The sequence below is a fragment of the Scyliorhinus torazame genome, chromosome 2, assembly GCF_047496885.1.
Source record: "Scyliorhinus torazame isolate Kashiwa2021f chromosome 2, sScyTor2.1, whole genome shotgun sequence".
Lineage (NCBI taxonomy): Eukaryota > Metazoa > Chordata > Chondrichthyes > Carcharhiniformes > Scyliorhinidae > Scyliorhinus > Scyliorhinus torazame.
In genome coordinates, this window is record NC_092708.1 from 123828920 (window position 1) to 123849091 (window position 20172).

Genomic DNA, 20172 nt, shown 5'->3' on the forward strand with positions numbered 1-20172 from the left:
TATCTGCAGGTAGGCATGCGACAGTTCCATCTTTGTGAATTTTTGCCCACCTTCCAGGCCTTTGAACAGATCTTCGATCAAAGGAAGTGGGTACTTATCTGCACATCGAGTTGGACTAATAGTAACTTTAAGGCCAGTGCAGATTTGGATTGATCCGTCATGTTTTAAAATGGATACATCAGAGTTGCCCAATCACTTGTTGTCACTTGTTCGAGTAAGCCAGTGCCACCAGCCTCATTTCTACTTTCAGACGGATGACATACAGAATCTACATTCCCACAGACTTTTGGGTTGACTATTTGGTTTCAATTTGAGTTTAACCTGGACTCCTTTCATTTCTCCAAAGTTGTCTTCAAAAACACTGTGGTAGTTACTTAGGATATCTTGCAGACTAGTTTTGGAGTTGACCGATTTGTTCACAGCACCCCAGTGCAATTTTAGTTCCTGTAGCCACAAAGGTCCAAATAGGGCCAGGTAATTTCCTTTGGCAATGTGAAGGGGTAGCTCTGCGGCCTGGTCCCGCAGTTATACGTTCACCATTACATAACCTTTTAAGGGCACCACCAGCTCGGTGTATGTCCTGAGTTGATTCCTGTTGTGGAATCCGAATTGCTCTGCAATTAGAAACGATTTGGGGGCAAAATGGTCCTTCAGAATATCAACTAATTCCTGGTATGTTGTGTCTCCAGGTTTGTCCGGCTAGACCAGGCGCCTGAGCAAATTAAAGCTTTACTGCCTGCAGTGCTGAAGAACACTGATACCACCAATTCATCTGCAATTTTATTTGCCGTAATATAATAGGTGAATCTTTCAGCGTAGGCCTTCCAGCCTTCTGATTCTTCTTCATAAGGTCCAATGGTGCCAAATTGACCTGCCACCTTTTTGTTTTGTTTGTTAGGGAGCAAAGGAATCTGCCGGTTCGGTTCCTTTCCTCTTATCAGGTCCTGAAGCTGGGTGTGGTTCCTTTCCTGTTGGTCCGATGTCAGAGAGCGCAGGCGAGTAAAATTTAAAAATAATTCTCCCTCACGCTGGCCATCGTAAATCTCCCTCGTCGCCAGTTATTCTGTACTGGGCCATTTACTGGGCCACAGTCAGAACCAAAGAATATACAACTCGTGGATTGTTGCAACTCAACAGGCCTTATGCTATGCATTTTCGCAGGCTTAAATACAAAGACTGGGCCTAAAGCCTGTGCGCTTGACTGATGATGTCACCAATGCACACATGACTCACCTCTTAAAAGGCCACTGCCCCAACATAACATATTTTAAATATTTTTATTCTCCTTTTTCACATTTATATCAAAATTTACAACAGATAATCAACAATAACAACAGGTACAATGGCAATCCCCCAGCCAATAATCCCCATATCCCACCCACCCTCAAACAGCTCCCAGCATTTTGAATTCAAAACACCAATGAAAAAGAATCATCAAGGGCACCACCTGCTCTGTGTATGTCCTGAGTCGATTCCTCTTGTGGAATCGAATGATTTTGGTAATGATTCCAACCACATTTCAACCACCCCCCTAATGTTCGATGTCATCCAATTCATGAAAATGCATGATGAACAAGGCCCATGAGTTGTACAATCCTTCCATCAGCCCCCTCAACTCAAACTTTACTTTCTCGAGCGTTAAGAACTCAGGTCCCTCCGCCACGCCAAGGCACAGGGTGGAGAAGCCGACCACCACCCCAACAGAATCTGCCTTTGGGCGATTAGCGAGGCGAAGGCTAAGACATCTGCCTCCGCACTCGCTTCCAACCCCGGCAGATCCGACACCCCGAATACGGCTTCTTGGGGACCCGGTTCGAGTTTCACGTGCACCACCTTTGAGATTACGCTAAAGAGCTCCATCCACTACCCCTCCAGTTTTGGACAGGACAAAAACATATGAACGTGATTAGTGGGACCCCCCCCTCACCCCCAACCGTTCACAAACATCCCTCAAAAAGTCGGTTCATCCTCGCCCTTGTGAGATGCGCCCAATAGACCACCTTCAACTGTATCAACCGCAACCTCGCGCATGAAGTTGACGCATTCATCCTCTGGAGCTTCTCACACCATGACCCCTCCTCAATATTCTCCCCCAACTCTTCCTCCTACTTCGCCGTAATCCTCTCTAGCGATACCTTATCTTTCCCCAAAATCATCCCATAAATCGCCGACACCCTCCGTTCACCATTCCCCCTGTTGACAATATTTCTTCCAACAGCGTGGGAGCCGGCACCATTGGAAAGCTCTGTACCTCCTTCCAGGCAAAAGTTCGGACCTGTATATACCTAAACATCTCCCTCTGCCCCAACCTATATTTCTTCCCCAGCTCCTCCAACTTCCCAGACCGGCCTCCCAGAAACAAATCCTTTAATACCCTAACTCCCCTCTCCTCCCAATTCTGAAAATTCTCATCCCATGCCCCCACATTAAAAAAAAAAATTTAGAGTACCCAATTCATTTTTTCCAATTAAGGGGCAATTTAGCATGTTAAATCCACCTACCTTGCACATCTTTGGGTTGTGGGGGCGAAACCCATGTAAAAACGGGGAGAATGTGCAAACTCCACAAGGACAGTGACCCAGAGCCGGGATCGATCCTGGGACCTCGGCGCCGTGAGACTGCAGTGCTACCACTGCGCCACCGTGCTGCCCTACCCATGCCCCAACATCACATATAATACATAACAGAAATCTCTACCGATTTCCTGTGCCATGCAATTGTCCATTAAGGAGATAAAGATCAGGAAAGTCAATGTGTGACTGCAGGACTGGTGTAGGGGTGAAGGATTCACATTCCTGGGATATTGGAAAGGTTCTTGAACAAGGAAAGGCTATTTTGAAGGGACAACCTTCACCTGAACCAAAATGCACCAATGGTATTGTGGGAGGGATAGGCAGAGCACTATTTAAACTGTATTGCATTATTGCAGCTGTGAGAAATCATCAAAACATAAAGATCCGTAGTGTGGAATTCTAGAATTTAAATGAGAGAAATATGGTAAGTTTAGGGCTAACATTACCAAGATATACGGGAAGTGTAGCAGAGTGTGTAAAAGGGAGATTGAGGGTGACAAAGAGAATATGAAAAAAAGACAAACAGATCTAAAGAGAAATAGAAGGGATTTTTACAAGCTTATAAGTACTTGAAAATAAAGGTAGGAGCACTTGGGGTGAAAGAGAGAGTCTAATAGTGGGGCATGTAGGCATACTGGATATTTTGATTTTTTTTTAAACAAATGATGGTACGTTACAATATAGGTGTACTAGAAACTAGAGAATGATGAACAATTGACATAGATAATTCAGCAAAGATTCTGAAAAGAATTAGTAGGACTCAAGTCACCAGATCCTGGGAGCAGAAATGCAAGGCTATTGGGAGGAGATGGCAGAGGCTCTGGCAACAGAATCCTCCTTAAAATTTGTATTGTTAGACTGTAGACGTGCTAATGTAATGCCTTTATTTAAGAATGATAAACTGGATAAGTATATATTGGATTCTCTCGATCAGCCGTGGGCAAACACGTAAAGTTAAATTAGGAAGTATTTAGAACTCTAAAGCTTAATTTTTCAATATCTGTCTTCACAACAAACAAATGCATAGATTTCTGCCTATATCTTTAAAATTGAGGGATGTCATTAGCTGCTATGAAACACTATACTTACTTTTCTCGTGGTGCAACCTTCTGCCATTCAAACTTGTATTCAGTCTCTCCCTCCTCTGCCTGCAAGCAAATATTCATGGATTTCACCTAAGACTATGCTTGAAAAACAATTTAAACTTTTCAAATATTTAACTTAAATGGAGTACATTTATCAACATGACCATACCTCTTTGTTCTCTTCATTGCCGGTCAATAAAAAAAAAGGGAAATGATGTTAGCTCACTGTAATATCAATATAAAATCTTAAAACTGAAAGAATGATGTTGGAAATTAACTGCATGTAGATAGTATAGACACATTAGACATCTTTAAAAACTCTTGAAGTAATTTAAGTACTTGTTAAATTCTTACCACTCTTTACTCCTGGAGGTGCCTCATACATAAAGTTAAGCCCATTCTTTACACGCTCATCACCCATGAGTAACCTTAAAAAAAGCCAATTTTCATTTGATTAGATATACACAGTGTTGTTTCCATTGATCTTTTCATACATGTGTGCTCATTTTAAAAAACTATTTGTTTAACAGAAAATGGATTAACAGAAAATGGATGTACAAGCAAACTTGTATAACACAGCAATTTCTAGAAATGTCTTAAAAGGTTTGGATGTGAACAATATCGCAGGAAACCAGCAAGTAAATTATGTAGCATCAACCATAAAAAAAGATAAAACCGCATTATTCTTTTAAAGTTAAGCAGGGAATGAAAGCCTGAGGATATAAATGAAAAGTAAAATCAGAATAATTATAAGGAGCACCATCTTTACTCAAATGCAAAAATATTGAAATTATTCAAAATAGAGTTGCACGTTTATTAGGAAAGTTAAGGATTACAGGAATAAGCTTTTAAGGGCTAAATCGGCTTTTCTTAACCTTGACTTTTCTTATATGCATCTGACTATGCTGGATCACTGCTTTTTGGTCAGAATGTTCCATCAAGGTGGTCTCACATCATTTTCAAAGTGCTATCTGTCCAACATAGTCACTCCCAAACTATCAGACACATGTAAAAAAACTATAGCTTAACTGGGCCATTTGAGTATTACTTCAGACAAAATGAAGAAGAATTCATATTTTTATACATAGCACGATTCTTAAAATGGCAATATCTATGAATGTAGATATCTGCTTTTGTAATCAAATTTGTTCTACCAAAAACCTCAAGCATTAAAGCGAGGAGTATATTTATACGATGGCCTTCAACATCTGGGCTCTGGGGCATCATAACTGGAGGGGGACCCCAAAATGCACTGGGGAACATCCAACCCCTCTCGGAAATTCCCAGGTAAGGACTGCACGGCAATTGTCCAAGAAATTCAAACTGCTGTTGGGAAATTGCCTTGCAATTGGAACCATTTGAAAGAATTATTTAAACTGCAAGCTTCAGATGGTCCCGACTGTCTGACAGGAATAGTTAATCAGGAAAAGTTAGAAGAATTAAAACCACTTCCAACTTTTGGGTAACTATAGTTCTCCCCTGGTCAGAGACAGAATGTTGCGCAAGAAAGGAGCGGCTGGATTTCCAGGTAAGAAACTAGGAGCGGTGTGGCAGTCCGACTCGGATTACCTTCAGGCTAAATTTGTAACATATACTGCAAACAGACAGGCGGGAAACAAAATTTAAAGCTAAGTTTTTCTTCCATGACTGTTTGAATGTTTGGGAACTTTCTGTGCTCTTCAATGCAAATAATGAATGCAAGCAAATGGAATTCTCTTTCACTTGTCGCACTGCTGCAAGCATTAAAATAAAACTCAAGCGACATGCCAGATATGCTTCAAAATATGGAGAGGAGATAGCCATCGAGAGACAGATCAGAGGCAGCAAGTCCAGGATGGGCAGTTGCTTTGTGCAAATCAAACAGCTGGTTTATTGTGTCGCCACCCCTGCATGGAGAATCAGACACGGAAGCAACCCAGTGTCCGCTGGTCCTCGCTAATGGTCTGCACAATCAGTCCACCACTTAAAACAGGATGGAGGAAAGCCTCTTCTTGGTTGTTCAATGTCTCACTGAAGTACAGCAAAGAGCTTTCCAGCTTTTGGATAGCAGGAAAGAACATGAGGGCAATGAAATAAAAGATGGAGAAAGGACAACAGTGGTGATTCTGCTCAGGGGCACATCCACTACTCATCCCTGGCTTCTCCTGCATCTATCCCCTGCTCAGACAGAGCCGAATATCCCATGATGACCGAGTCTGCCTCTGCATGTGCACAGGTGGGATAGTCTTTGGCAGGTCTTTCATGAGCTCCAAAACTCAGGGGGACTTCTACCATGGGCAGCACCTTGGTAATCCTTGAAGGACCTGTGCGAGATGAAAGGCATGAATCTGAACTCTTCCACAGGTCAGTTCTAAGTTTATATTGTGCAGATTTTGACATTTCAGTTTGTGGTGGCAGCAATTCAACATGAGTGACTGTTACGTGCCAAGTATCAGTGTGGTATCTAATTCTGTCACCAACTATGTCGGAGACCCCCATTTCTCCATAATCTATGCCCATGGACTGTGCTAACCTGTTAATCTCTGCCCCCTTCGCCTCAGCAATCAGGGTGCTTGCCACTGCAGGGCAACCCTTGATTCTCTACCTTTTCCCGCAAGAGTCTCTGCTGCAATTTATGAAATTTATGAATGAGTGGAGATGATGGAAAAAGAACATTTGTGGAGAGCAACTGTGAGAGATGGCATGAGTGGCACTAAGATGAGGGTGAGTGTGAATGTTGGGTACCCAAATGAAGGTGCGAGGAGGTGCTGAGAAAAAGGAATGAGTGGAAGAGACAATGGAAACTTGTCAGAAAGGTATGTTGATAATCAGAGAATCATAGAATAGAATCATAGAATTCCGTTGGGGATCAAGTGCAATGTGTCCACGTTTGCAGACGATACTAAGATGAGTGGAAAGCAAAAGTGTAGAGGATACTGGAAGTCTGCAGAGGGATTTGGATAATTTAAGTGAATGGGCTAGGGTCTGGCTGATGTAATACAATGTTGACAAATGTGAAGTTATCCATTTTGGAAGGAATAACAGCAAAAGGGATTATTATCTAAATGATATTATTAAAACATGCTGCTTTGCAGAGGGACCTGGGTGTCCTAGTGCACGAGTCACAAAAAGCTGGTTTACAGTTGCAACAGGTGATTAAGAAGGCAAATGGAGTTTTGTCCTTCATTGCTATATTTTTATTGTTTTGTTTTTTTGTTTTTTTATTGTATTGTTCTTTGTTCTTTGTTCACAGCTAGAGGGATGTGGTTTAAGACTAGGGAGGTTATCCTGCATAAGGTGTTAGTGAGGCCACACCTGGGGTAGTGTGTTCAGTTTTGGTCTCCTTACCTGAGAAAGGACGTACTGGTGCTGGAGGGTATGCAGAGGAGATCACTAGGTTAATCCCAGAGTTAAGGGGGTTGAATTACGAGGAGAGGTTGAGCAGACTGGGACTGTACTCGTTGTAATTTAGAAGGATGCGGGGGGATCTTATAGAAACATATAAAATTATGAAGGGAATAGATAGAATAGATGCAGGCAGATTGTTTGCACTGGCAGGTGAAATCAGAACTAGGGGGCATAGCCTCAAAATAAGGGGAAGTAGATTTAGGACGGATCTTAGGAGGAACCTCTTCACCCAAAGGGTTGTGAATCTATAGAATTCCCTGCCCAGTGAAGCAGTTGAGGCTCCTTCATTAAATGTTTTTAAGATAAAGATAGATAGTTTTTTGAAGAATAAAGGGTTATGGTGTTCGGGCAGGAAAGTGGAGCTGAGTCCACAAAAGATCAGCCATGATCTCATTGAATCGCAGAGCAGGCTCGAAGGACCAGATGGCCTAGTCCTGCTCCTCGTTCTTATGTTCTTGTGGTACCCCTCACTTGCACCCTCCCCCCAAAACAAAATTGACCGTCTCCAAATACAGGAACTCCAACAGATCCCCCAGCCACACCGAGGAACAGGGTGGCAAAGCTAACCTTCACCCCAGCAGGACCCACCTTAGAGTAATCAGCGAAGCAAAGGTTAACACATCTTCCCCCGCTCCCGTCTGCAGCTCCAGCAATTTTGTGTCATCAGCAAACTTGTAGCTGGAGTTGGAGCCAAATTTTGCCAGTCTTGTGCGTATAGTAGGGGGCTAAGTACACAGCCTTGCGGGGCCCAGGTATTGAGGACTTTTGTGGAGGTGTCGTTGTTTATCTTTACTGATTGCGATCTGTGGATCATGAAGTCGAATATTCAGGTGCAGAGGGAGGAGCCGAATCTTAGGTTTTGGAGTTTGGATAAGGCAGAGCCATAGTCAATGAACAGGAGTCTGACGTAGGAGTCCTATTAACACATTTGGCTGACTATTAGCACGCGCTTCAACACTATCACTACTGTCATGTGAGAGTGCCTTTAAGAAATGAATGCTTAAGCAATGTACCTTTAAAAAATGCAGTGATGTCAAAGTGTGGGTGGAGCTGGGCTTTTAGCTCAGCCATTTTGAAGTTTCAGTTTGAGAAAGCAGCTGAAAAGTGCCTGGCTGGTTTGCTGCGAACAGCAGGAAGGAAAATAACTGGTCTGGTGATTTCTGCAAATCCAAAGACTATAAATATATTGAATGTAACCTGCTGTGCTCCTATTTTTGAAGGGTTGAAGACCTTTGGAGGTTTAAAAGAACAGTTTGCAGGATTGGGTTGTGTTGTATTATTTTCGGGGTTATCTTTGAAGTAAGGGGTGTTAAGAGATCCAATGTTTATTTAAAAGGTTAAGTTGAGTTCATGGAATAAACATTGTTTTGTTTTAAAAACCACGTGTCATTAATTGTAATACTACACCTAGGGAACAAGCCGTGTGCTTCAAATGCAACAGTCCATTAAAGGTGGGAGTTGGGTGAACTCCATGATACATTTTGGGGTTCTGAAAACACCTCTCCCATAACAATTGGGGGCTCGAGGGGGATAAAAGTCTATCTATTGGATTGGCTTTTGTGAACTTAAAGACAGTGAAGGATTGTTGCTTTTCCGGTGTGGTATTTTAGTTTAAGTGGGCAGTGTGTTGTGGACAATGGCTCTTTCAGAGGCTCAGATGTTTTTGGGGGTGGAGACTGTCACATGCAGTACCTTACGGACAGAGACTAAAAGCAGACTGTTAGATTTGGCAAAAACATTGCAGTTAACATTACCTGACAAAATGCAAAAAGATGAGGTAATTATGGCGGTGGTTAAGCATTTAAAGTTGCCTGAGATACCGTTTGACTCATTGGAAATGGCAAAAATTCAGTTGCAAATTAAACAAATGGAACATGAGAAAGAATTAAAGCGGCTTGAATACGAAATAGAGAGAGCGGAAAAAGAAAGAAAGAGAGAGGAAAAAGAAAAAGAGAGATACAGATCAGGGAAAAAGATAAAGAGAGGGAGTTTGAACTTCAGAAAATGGCCATGAAACATGACAATCAGATAAAATTGGCAGACATAAAGGGAAGTGTACAGTTGGATGATAGTGATGAGGATAGTGAGAAAGAGCGTCATAGTCGAAGGCTTGGTGGGAATCTATTTAAATATGTCCAAGCATTGCAAAAGTTTGACAAGAAGGAAGTGGAAGCCTTTTTCATTTCATTTGAGAAGGTGGCTAAACAAATGAAATGGCCACAGGACATGTGGGTATTACTGATTCAAACAAAGCTGGTAGGTAGAGCTAGTGAAGTGTTTGCATCACTACCGGAGGAGGTATCTGGAACGTATGAGGAGGTGAAGAAATCCATCTTAGGTGCATATGAGCTAGTGCCTGAAGCTTACAGACAAAGGTTTAGAAATGTAAGGAAAGAATTTGGTCAAACATACATGGAGTTTGAAAGGCTCAAACAGAGTAATTTTGATAGGTGGATAAGGGCTTTGAAAATAGACCAAACGTATGGAACTCTTAGAGAAATTATACTTTGAGGAATTTAAAAATTCAATTCCGGATCTGATGAGAACTCGTGTGGAAGAACAGAGGGTTAAAACTGCGAGATAAGCAGCAGAAATGGCAGATGATTATGAATTACTTCATAAATCAAAGATTGGTTTCCAACATCAGTTTTAGCCGGTGGGGGCTAGAAACTAGGGACATGAGAAATACTCAAGTGGTAAAGGTAAAGGTGATCTGATGGGAGACAATAAGGAGAGTATACCTCAGATTAAAAAAGAAATCCAGGAGGGTGGAAATGAAAAGTTTCAAATGTTTTCACTGTAATAAACTAGGCCATGTAAAGTCACAGTGTTGGTGGTTGAAGAAAAGCACTGGAAAGGCTGATGTGGTAAAACAGGATAAGACAGTGAGATTTGTTAGAGTGGTAAAGGAAAGCCCAAGGGAAGCGAAGGAGGTGCAAACGATTGTACAGCCTGTTCAAGAAGTAATTGTTTAGAAGGTGCCAATGTCTTTAAAGAATTTACTTGTGTGGGTAAAGCTTACTCATTTGTATCAGGAGGAGCAGGTAAAGAAGTCACAATTTGAAGAGATACAGGGGCTAGTCAATCTTTAATGGTAAGAGATGAGGAATTATGTAGTTTGGGAAGTATGTTGCCAGAAAAGGTGGTGATATATGGAATTCAGGCTGAGAGGAGTAGCATTCCATTATATAAGGTAAGGTTGGGAAGTCCAGTGAAGAGTGGTGAAGTGGTAGGAGTAACAGAGAAATTATCTTGTCCAGGAATACAGTTTATCTTGGGTAATGATATAGCTGGATCGCAGGTGGGAGTGATGCCTACTATGGTTGATAAGCCAGTGGAAAATCTGTCAACTAAAGTATTGAAGGACGAATAGCCTGGGATTTTTCCAGATTGTGTAGTAACAAGGTCGCAAAGTCACAGGTTAAGACAAGAGGAGAAATCAAAGAGTGAAGATGAAGTTGAAATGTAATTATCAGAAACGATTTTTGATCAGATGGTTGAAAAAGAACAAGAACAGGTGGAGGATGAGGCGGATATTTTTAGCTCAGGACATTTCGCTGAGTTACAACAGAAAGGTGTAGAAATAAAACGGATGTATCAGAAAGCATATACGGAAGAGGAATCTGAGAGTATACCAGAGTGTTATTATCGTAAAAGTGATGTCTTGATGAGAAAATGGAGACCTGTACACATGCAGGCGGATGAAAAGTGGGCAGAAGTTCATCAAGTAGTATTGCCGGTAGGGTATGGAAAGGAGGTGTTGCGAGTTGCACATGAGGTACCAGTGGGAGGTCATTTGGGAGTAAGGAAAACTCAAGCTAAAATCCAGAAACATTTTTATTCGCCTGGACTACATAAAGATGTAGTTAAATTTTGTCAATCATGTCACACATGCCAAGTGATAGGGAAACCTCAAGCAGTGATAAAACCAGCGCCCTTAATACCCATTCCAGCATTTGAGGAACCTTTTACGAGGGTCATAATTGATTGTGTAGGACCGCTTCCTAAAACCAAAAGTGGGAATCAATATCTTTTGACTACAATGGATGTGTCTACTAGGTTTCCAGAGGCCATTCCAGTACATAATATTACAGCCAAAAGGATTGTGGAGGAGTTACTTAAATTCTTTACTAGATATGGACTACCCACAGAAATTCAATCGGATCAAGGATCAAATTTTGCTTCAAAAGTTATTCAAAGAAGTTATGGATGGCTTAGGAATTAAACAATTTAAATCAACTGCGTACCATCCAGAATCGCAGGGAGCGTTAGAAAGGTGGCATCACACATTACAGACAATGTTGAGGGCATATTGTCAAGATTATCCAGAGGATTGGGATAAAGGAACTCCATTCGTATTGTTTGCAATTAGGGATGCACCTAATGAGTCTACCAAATTTAGTCCTTTTGAACTAATTTTTGGTCATGAGGTAAGAGGACCATTTACACTGATTAAGGAAAAATTGGTGGATGAGAAATCGGAAATTACACTATTGGATTACGTGTCAAATTTTAGGGAATGATTAAATAGAGAAGGTGAATTGGCTAGACAACATTTGAAAGTTGCACAAAATGTGATGAAACAGGTAGCGGACAAGAAATCCAAAGTTCGTAGTTTTGCCAGTGGGGATAAAGTTTTAGTGTTGTTACCAGTGGTAGGTGAGCCTTTAAAAGCTAGGTTTTGTGGACCATATCAGATTGAAAGGAAATTAAGTGAGGTGAATTATGTGGTAAGAACACGAGATAGAAGGAAGACTCACCGAGTGTGTCATGTGAATATGCTTAAAAGGTACTTTGAAAGGGAAGGAGAGAAAAAGGAGCTTTTAATGATTCTAACTCAAAGTGAAGAACCAAATCCAGATGACTGTGAATTTGACATACCTCAAATTAAATTGGAAAATGAGGATGTTCTTAAAAATTGGGATGAATTGTTAAGTCACCTTCCAGAGGAAAAACAAACTGACCTGAAAGAGTTAATGATATCACATGGGCAAGTTTGTAGAGATAAATTGGGAAGTACTAACATGGCTGTACATGATGCAGATGTGGGAAATGCTGTTCCTATCAAACAACATCCATATAGACTTAATCCTTTAAAATTGACGCAGGTTAACAAAGAGATTGAGAGTATGCTTAAAAATGGCATAATTGAAGTGGGTTGCAGCCAATGGAGCTCACCCATAGTGATGGTACCTAAACCAGACGGTACCCAACGGTTGTGTGTGAACTATCAAAAGGTGAATGCAGTTACAAGAACGGAGTCTTATCCTATCCCATGTTTGGAGGATTGCATTGAGAAAGTGGGACAATCCGCTTTTATTTCCAAATTGGATTTACTGAAAGGTTACTGGCACTTACCTTTATCTGAAAGGGCGAAGGAAATTTCAGCTTTCGTGACTCCAGATGGCATATACCAGTTCAAAGCTATGCCATTCGGCATGAAAAACGCCCCTGCAACATTTCAACGGTTAACTAATACAGTCGTTTCAGGATTACCCGATTGTGCGGTATACATCGACGATCTGGTAGTTTTCAGTCAGACATGGAAAGAACATTTAAAACATCTGAGGGAGTTATTCGATCGACTTCAGGAGCCGGGTTTGGTGATGAACCTTGTCAAAAGTGAATTTCGAAAAGCCCAAGTCACGTTCCTTGGCCATACAATCAGACAGGGTCGAATGGTCCCACGGGATCTGAAAACGAAAGTTATTGGGGAGTTTCCGATCCCCCTGACGCGACGGGAAATAATGCGATTTCTTGGTATGAGTGGATTTTACCGGAAATTTGTACCAAATTTTAGCAGTGTGGTCGCTCCACTGATGGACTTGCTCAAGAAGCGTAACAAATTCCAGTGGACAGCGGAGTGTCAACAGGCATTTGACGGCCTGAAGGCTGTGTTAACCACTGCTCCTGTGTTAGTCATCCCAAATTATACCAAACCATTCAAAGCGGCTGTTGATGCGAGCGATGTGGGCGTAGGTGCGGTGCTTCTACAAGACGACGACGAAGGGCTCGAGCGGCCTGTTGGTTATTTTTCAAAGAAATTGAATTCTCATCAGAAAAAGTATTCGACGATTGAGAAGGAGGCTTTGAGTTTGGTGCTGGCTTTGCAACATTTTCACATTTATGTGACCAGCAAACCATCTGACACCGTTATATATACTGGTCACAATCCGTTGACGTTTTTGGAGTGATTCCGGAATAACAATGCAAGGCTGTTTCGCTGGAGTTTATTGTTACAGCCATTTCATGTAAAAATAGTACATGTGGCAGGACGGGAAAATGTGATAGCTGATGCTTTGTCACGAATGTGATCAATCGAGAAGGTTTTCGGTTGGAGGAAGAAAAATGGACTATATTATTATTCCTGTTTGAGTGTGTTGTTTTCTTTAAATGAAAATGTATATTTACTGTGTGCATTTCTTAGTGGATGGTGCAAAAGTGAAAAATAAAATCATCTTGAAGTTGATGGTTTATTTTTTTATCTTGGGGGGAGATGTCATGTGAGAGTGCCTTTAAGAAATGGATGTTTAAGCAATGTACCTTTAAGGAATGCAGTGATGTCAGAGTGTGGGTGGAGCTGGGCCTTTAGCTCAGCCATTTTGAAGTTTCAGTTTGAGAGAGCAGCTGAAAAGTGCCTTTCTGGTTTGCTGAGAGCAGCAGGAAGGAAAAGAGCTGGTCTGGTGATTTCTGCAAATCCAAAGACTATAAATATATTGAATGTAACCTGTTGTGCTCCTATTTTTGAAGGGTTGAAGTATTTTGGAGGTTAAAAGAATAGTTTGCAAGAATGGGTAGTGTATTATTTTCGGGGTTATCTTTGAAGTAAGGGGTGTTAAGTGATCCAATGCTTATTTAAAAGGTTAAGTTGAGTTCATGGAATAAACATTGTTGTGTTTGAAACATCCATTTGTCCATAATTGCTGTATCACACCTGGAGAACAAGCTGTGTGCTCAGAAAAGCAACAATACATTAAAGGGGGAGGTTGGTTGAACTCCAGGATACATTTTGGGGTTCTGAAAACACCTCTCCCATAACACTACCACTTCCTGTAGTCCATCCATGGCACCTTTATCGAATCTCTCCTTCGCTTTTATTTATTCCTTACCTCTTAATTTGCTCCAGTCTCGCTCTTCAACAATATAAAACCCATCACATTTCTACCTCTCTTCAGCTCTGAAATCATACAGACTCACAACATTAACTCTGCTTCTCTCTCCACAGATGATGCCAGACCTGCTGGGTTTTGCGAGCATTTGTTTTTATTTCAAATTTCCAGCATCCGCAGACTACTTGGCTTTTGTTATGCCAGCCTACTGGTAGTCTGAAGTGAGATAATGGTCCAGAATCAGGGCTAGCAATAATAGCAAGGCTGTCAGTGCTTGCCGTTATTATATGGTAAAACTGACAACAGCTTCTGGCATTTGCAGATGCAGAGTTTAACATGGCAATTCAAAGGTTGATGTCAGCAACGTCCTGTTCTTCCACAAGATGAAGTCTTCAAAGATGGCATAAACAGAAAGACTGATGTCATAAGTGTCAAATATTTACACAAGATTCTGGCTGTAAAAACTAAACCAATTAAAATGTTTATCATTGTTTATCAGATGTGAGAGCATTTAATAGCGTACCAAGTCAAAGTTGCTCCTAAACAGCCTCTCTAGCCCTGAAAATTTCATTCATTCCCTCAGAATATTTCAAAATTGTAGATTTTCGTAAATAATAAACAGATTTACGTTTCTCTTTTAACAACAAGTGTATGTCCCAATCTTTACTTTGCTTTCTGCACAATAATTTAAATTTGATTTGTAGTCCCTGCTTTGCTATGTTAGAATTTGTTAATCTCATTTTCAGCCTGCTCTTTTGCTGGATTTCGCAGAGGATATTGGGTGCCAAATTAAAACTGACTGTGCAAAATAATAAGGATGCCTGGTTCATTAACACATCAATTCTGTCTGCACCCAAATAGGTAAAAAGGATTTTAGACCTGTGTAAACCCTTTTATTTTAAGTCAGTGGCGGGCAACCTGTGGCCTGGGGACCACGTGACCCATCTGGGTTCTGAGTGCAGCCCGAGAGACATTTTGCTGACTGTTGCCTACATGCAGGATTGCCATCCCACTGATTTCCTGTCCACGAGTTGTTTCCTACTGGTATGAATGAAGTGATATGCAGGTAAAGTAAGGGCAAGTCAAGTGAGGAATGCTGATTGCACACAACATGGACTGTGAAGGCCACGTGCTCCCTTTGCATCCAAAGTGTAAATATTTTGTTTGTTTTTACCATTTGAAGCTGATGCTAGTTCAATTAATAAAATGATTTAAGCATTTTCTATAACTTAGGAAATGTTCAGCATGTATTAACTATATTTACCCTTATTCATGGGGTCATGGCTAGTGAAAAAGCCTTATTTCAATTTTGTGGTGCACTTAGATGAAGAAGGACCACTCATGCGGCCCACTCACTAACCTAGGTTGCCCATCACTGTTTTATAAGAACAGAAGAACTAGGAACAGGAGTAGGCATTCTGGCCCCTCGAGCCTGCTCCGCCATTCAATGAGATCATGGCTGATCTTTGTGGACTCAGCTCCACTCTCCGGCCCTTACACCATATCCCCAAGTCCCTTTATTCTTTAGAAAGGCATCTATCTTTTTCTTAAAAACGTTTAAAGGAGCCTCAACTGCTTCACTGGGCAAGGAATTCCAGAGATTCACAACCCTTTGGGTGAAGAAGTTCCTCCTACACTCCGTCCTAAATCTACCTCCCCTTATTTTGAGGCTATGCCCCCTAGTTCTGCTTTCCCCGACCAGTGGAAACAACCTGCCCTCATCTATCCTATCTATTCCCTTTGTAAGTTTATATGTCTCAATAAGATCCCCCCGCATCCTTCAAAACTCCAATGAGTACAGTCCCAGTCTACTCAACCTCTCGTCATAATCTAATCCCCTCAACTCTGGGATCAACCTAGTGAATCTCCTCTGCACTCCCTCCAGTGCCAATATGTCCTTTCTCAGGTAAGGACATCACTTTAACCTAATTGATTTCCTCTCTGGTGGGTGGGGATCCGGATGCCCTTCTAAAGCCAGTAATATTTACATATGAGAGAATGCTTCCTGACCACCTGGGTAGATGGTGAGGTAGAATGAGGGTCTTTCAGTTTCACAAATGGGATTTGTATACAGCTGCACTGAACAGTAGTACACGTCCCTCAATTTCCATGCTAGGTCTCCTCTGGTAACAGGACCCTTGTGACCTGTGTTCCAAAAGTACAAATGGCAGGAATTACAGAGGCTACGTTTTCCTTTTTGCATATATTTACTATGTGCAAAGACACATATTTTAGCCACAGAAAACATCTACGAGGCAACGAGTAGAAAGTATGTCTCAAGTTGCTTTCCATCCCCATCCGTTTCAGATATATAAAATTGGGTTGGGTAAAGGGCAGAAAGAAAGGTGGAAAGCCTCAAGAGTAAAATAAAAATATTTGTTTGCACTAATAAAAGACATCAAAAAATAAGTAAAACAGATAGTTTCATACCTGTTATCATATACTTCTTGCTCTTTCACATACTGTTGCATTAGTTCTTCTTGTTTCTTTTTCTCATATGATATTTTTTGTTCTGCCATCCACACCTCAAAATAGATATATGCAAACTTAGTCACAATGTCACTTTTTGTATTTAAATACTTAGATCCACATTTCTCACCTCCAAACACAATAGAAATTCCCATCAGTTATGATCACTGTTGCCTAGAGGCTCCTTTACTGTGGAGGTCATTATTTATTATATGTCTCAATGAAATCTCACTGAATCTTCAAAAGCAGGAGAGCATCATTTAAAATATGTTGGGCGGATTTAGCAACCATCCCATGTGTTTTTTGGCAGCGGAGGCAGCCTGGCAGCAGGATTTACTGACCCCGGCATTGTCAACGGAATTTCAGGTGACAGCACCCGTCATCGCCGGGAAACCAGTGTGCCGGTGTGGGACCGTTAGTTCCCGCCGGAATGTACAGCCGGTAAATGCCACCCATAATTTTTTATTAGGTTAAAATATTAAGTGAATTTAAGTAAACAATAAATGATTAATCTAACCAATGAGATAATAAACATATATTTACATTAGAAAGTATTTTGTCTAATTCCAAGGCGAGGGAAGAGAAGGTGGTAGCATGGGTTAGGAAAGCATGGCGGGATAAAGGGAGTTGAGTGGGAAGTGTGTGGCAGGAAGAAGGGAAGGGAATACTGACAATATTGGAGAGAAGATGGAAGGGGGGGGGGGGGGGGGAAGAAGTGTGTGTAACAGAGATGACAATCAGCATTTGCCTCAGTGAGGGGACATGCAATACAAATATTGCTTCAGCTGGGTTTGAAGGTGCTAACAGAACCGAAGACAGCATTTATCGCTTTTGAAATGGTTCTCTTAGCGGGTAGCAAGATTCAACTTTTAGTTGCTTGGTTTCCTCTTCTTTTCAGTAGTATAATTTTTCTGCTCAGTCAGATGTTACAAATTTAAAAAAATATATTTTTCCTAAAGTTTTCATTTTATAAAACACAAAATAAACAAATCCATACCAAACAAAATACCATTTACAAACCTCTACCCTTAAGAAAAAAAAAGATTTTGATTTGATTTATTATTGTCACATGTATTAGTATTGCCTGGTTTAGCTCAGTGGGCTAGACAGCTGGTTTGTGAAACAGAATAAGGCCAGCAGCGCGGGTTCAATTCCCGTACCAGCGTACCCGAAAAGGCACCGGAATGTGGCGAATAGGGGCTTTTCACAGTAACCTCAGACTTGCGAAAATAAAAAAATGTTATTAGTATGCAGTGAAAAGTATCATTTCTTGCATGCTATACAGACAACGCATACCGTACATAGGGAAGGAAGGAGAGACTGCAGAATGTAATGTTACAGTCATAGCTAGGGTGTAGAGAAAAGATCAACTTAATACGAGGTAGGTCCATTCAAAGGTCTGATGGCAGTAGGAAAGATGCTGTTTATGAGTCGGTTGGTACGTGACCTCAAACCTTTGTATCTTTTTCCTGACGAAAGAAGGTGGAAGAGAGTATGTCCAGGGTGCGTGGGGTCCTTAATTATGCTGGCTGCCTTTCTGAGGCAGAGGGAATTGTAGATAGAGTCAATGGATGGGAGGCTGGTTTGCGTGATGGATTGGGCTACATTGACGACATTTTGTAGTTTCCTGTGATCTTGGGCAGAGCAGGCTCCAGACCAAGCTGTGATCCAACCATAAGGAATGCTTTCTATGGTGAATCTGTAAAATTTGGTGAGAGTCGTAGCTGACATGCCAAATTTCCTTAGTCTTCTGAGAAAGTAGAGCCGTTGGTGGGCTTTCTTAACTATAGTGTCGGCATGGGTGGACCAGGACAGGTTGTTGGTGATCTGGCTGCCTAAAAACTACATTTTCAACTTTGTTTCCAAAGGAAATCCAAAAGCCACAAGCCCTCCCCCCCACCCCGAAACAAAATCGCCACTTCTGGTAAGCCCGGGCCCAGGAGCCACCAAAGGCAGACACCAACCCTGCCCTTCGGGCGAGACTTAGGCCCTTAACCCCAGTCAGATCCCTACCCCTCTCCCCCCACCCATCCCCTCCATAAACCTGAAAGCAGCTTTCCAGAGAAACAACTCCCTCCTCTCTCTCTCTTCCTCCCCCCACCTAACAAATACTGAATCTTGTCCAAGCAGGGCCAACATGCTGCAGCACCCCCCCACCCCCCCCACCCCCCACCCCCTCACTCCCGTTCACTAGCTGAAACTTTAAAGCTAGTAACAGTAATCCCCACCAGGGTGTATGCTCAAAGAAGAAAGGAAAATGACGCTCCTCAGCCCGTTCCAGCTGCGGAAGAGTAACCAAAGCCCAACACCCTTACAATGCTTCCCCTGGGGTCCATATATTCCCCATACTGTTACCCTGACTACTATCCCCGACAACCGGAGCCCCCTCAATTACAAACATACAGCAGATACAAACTACAACACATCTCAAACCAACCCCTTGCAACTGTCCCCATTAAAGTCCAAATCAAATCCATTCAATCAAGTCCAAGTCCATGCTCCTTGACAAAAGCCTCCACCTCCTCAGAGTATTGAAAAGATTATCTTTCGACCGAAAAGCCACTCAGCCTCACCGGGTACACCACTCCAAATCTGACTCCACTCCTGAATTGTGCTGACTCTGCCTTATTAAACGCTGCATGCCGCTTCGCCAACTCCACTATCTTGATATATCCTGACAATGCTTCCTTCCCACCTCGAGTCCTGATTCACTTTGGCCCATTGCAGAACCCACTCCTTCTCCTGGAAGCTGTGGAATCCAATAATCACCGCCTGTGGCGACTCATTCGCCAGAGGCGTCCGCTGGAATACTCGGTCTAACTCTGGAGAGGACATTGACCTGCTCCCCCTCCACAAAAGCTTGGCAAATATCGGAGTAAAGTACTCAGTTGGCTTCAGACCCTCCACCTCCTCTAGCAACCTCACGATTCTGAGGTTCTGCCTCATCTGTTTTCCAAGTCATCCACCTTTCCCCTCAGGGTCTTGTTCCTCTTCTCCACCAGCAGCCTCTCAGCTTCCAAAGGTGATTCGATCACCATGCCGCGACAATGCCACCTCCACACCCTTCAGCACCTCTCCACGCTTCTTCACCGCCTCCAAGGTTATTTCCAGCTTCTGAAACGGGGCAAGTGCCTCCTCAATTGACTGCATAAGGGTTTCCAACATCACCTGCCCTGTTCCTCAATATGCTTTGCCAACATTTTTCAAACTATCCTTAAAGGATAGTGAAAAGGTGAAAAATGAAACCATCTTGAAGTTGATGGTTTACTTTTTTTCTTGGGGGGAGGTGTCATGTGAGAGTACCTTTAAGAAATGGGTGCCTAAGTAATGTACTTTTAAGAAATGGCTGTTTATCAGTGATGTCAGAGTGTGGATGGAGCTGGGCTGTCAGCTTTTTACTTTTGTTTTAGGCTGTTTGCGGCAGGGTGTGTTTTAGTTTAGTTTTCAGTGGTGTTGGAGCTGAAGCCAGACAGAGCGGGTGCACTGTTGATCTCTCTGCCATGAAAAGACTATCTCTTGATCATTTGGTGAATTCAGAATTATAAATGT

General features: G+C 42.0%; 1 protein-coding gene across 1 annotated transcript in view; it reads right to left on the minus strand.

Moving 5' to 3' along the window:
* The window catches only part of cir1 (corepressor interacting with RBPJ, CIR1), an 86918-nt gene that overhangs the window by 65131 nt on the left and 1615 nt on the right, over window positions 1–20172 (minus strand). The window contains exons 2-5 of the mRNA XM_072476343.1: window positions 16585–16679; window positions 4013–4086; window positions 3828–3838; window positions 3663–3721 (exon numbers count right to left, since the gene is read on the minus strand). Coding sequence (XP_072332444.1) covers window positions 3663–3721; window positions 3828–3838; window positions 4013–4086; window positions 16585–16679 — 239 coding nt within the window. The remainder of the gene's footprint in view (window positions 1–3662; window positions 3722–3827; window positions 3839–4012; window positions 4087–16584; window positions 16680–20172) is intronic.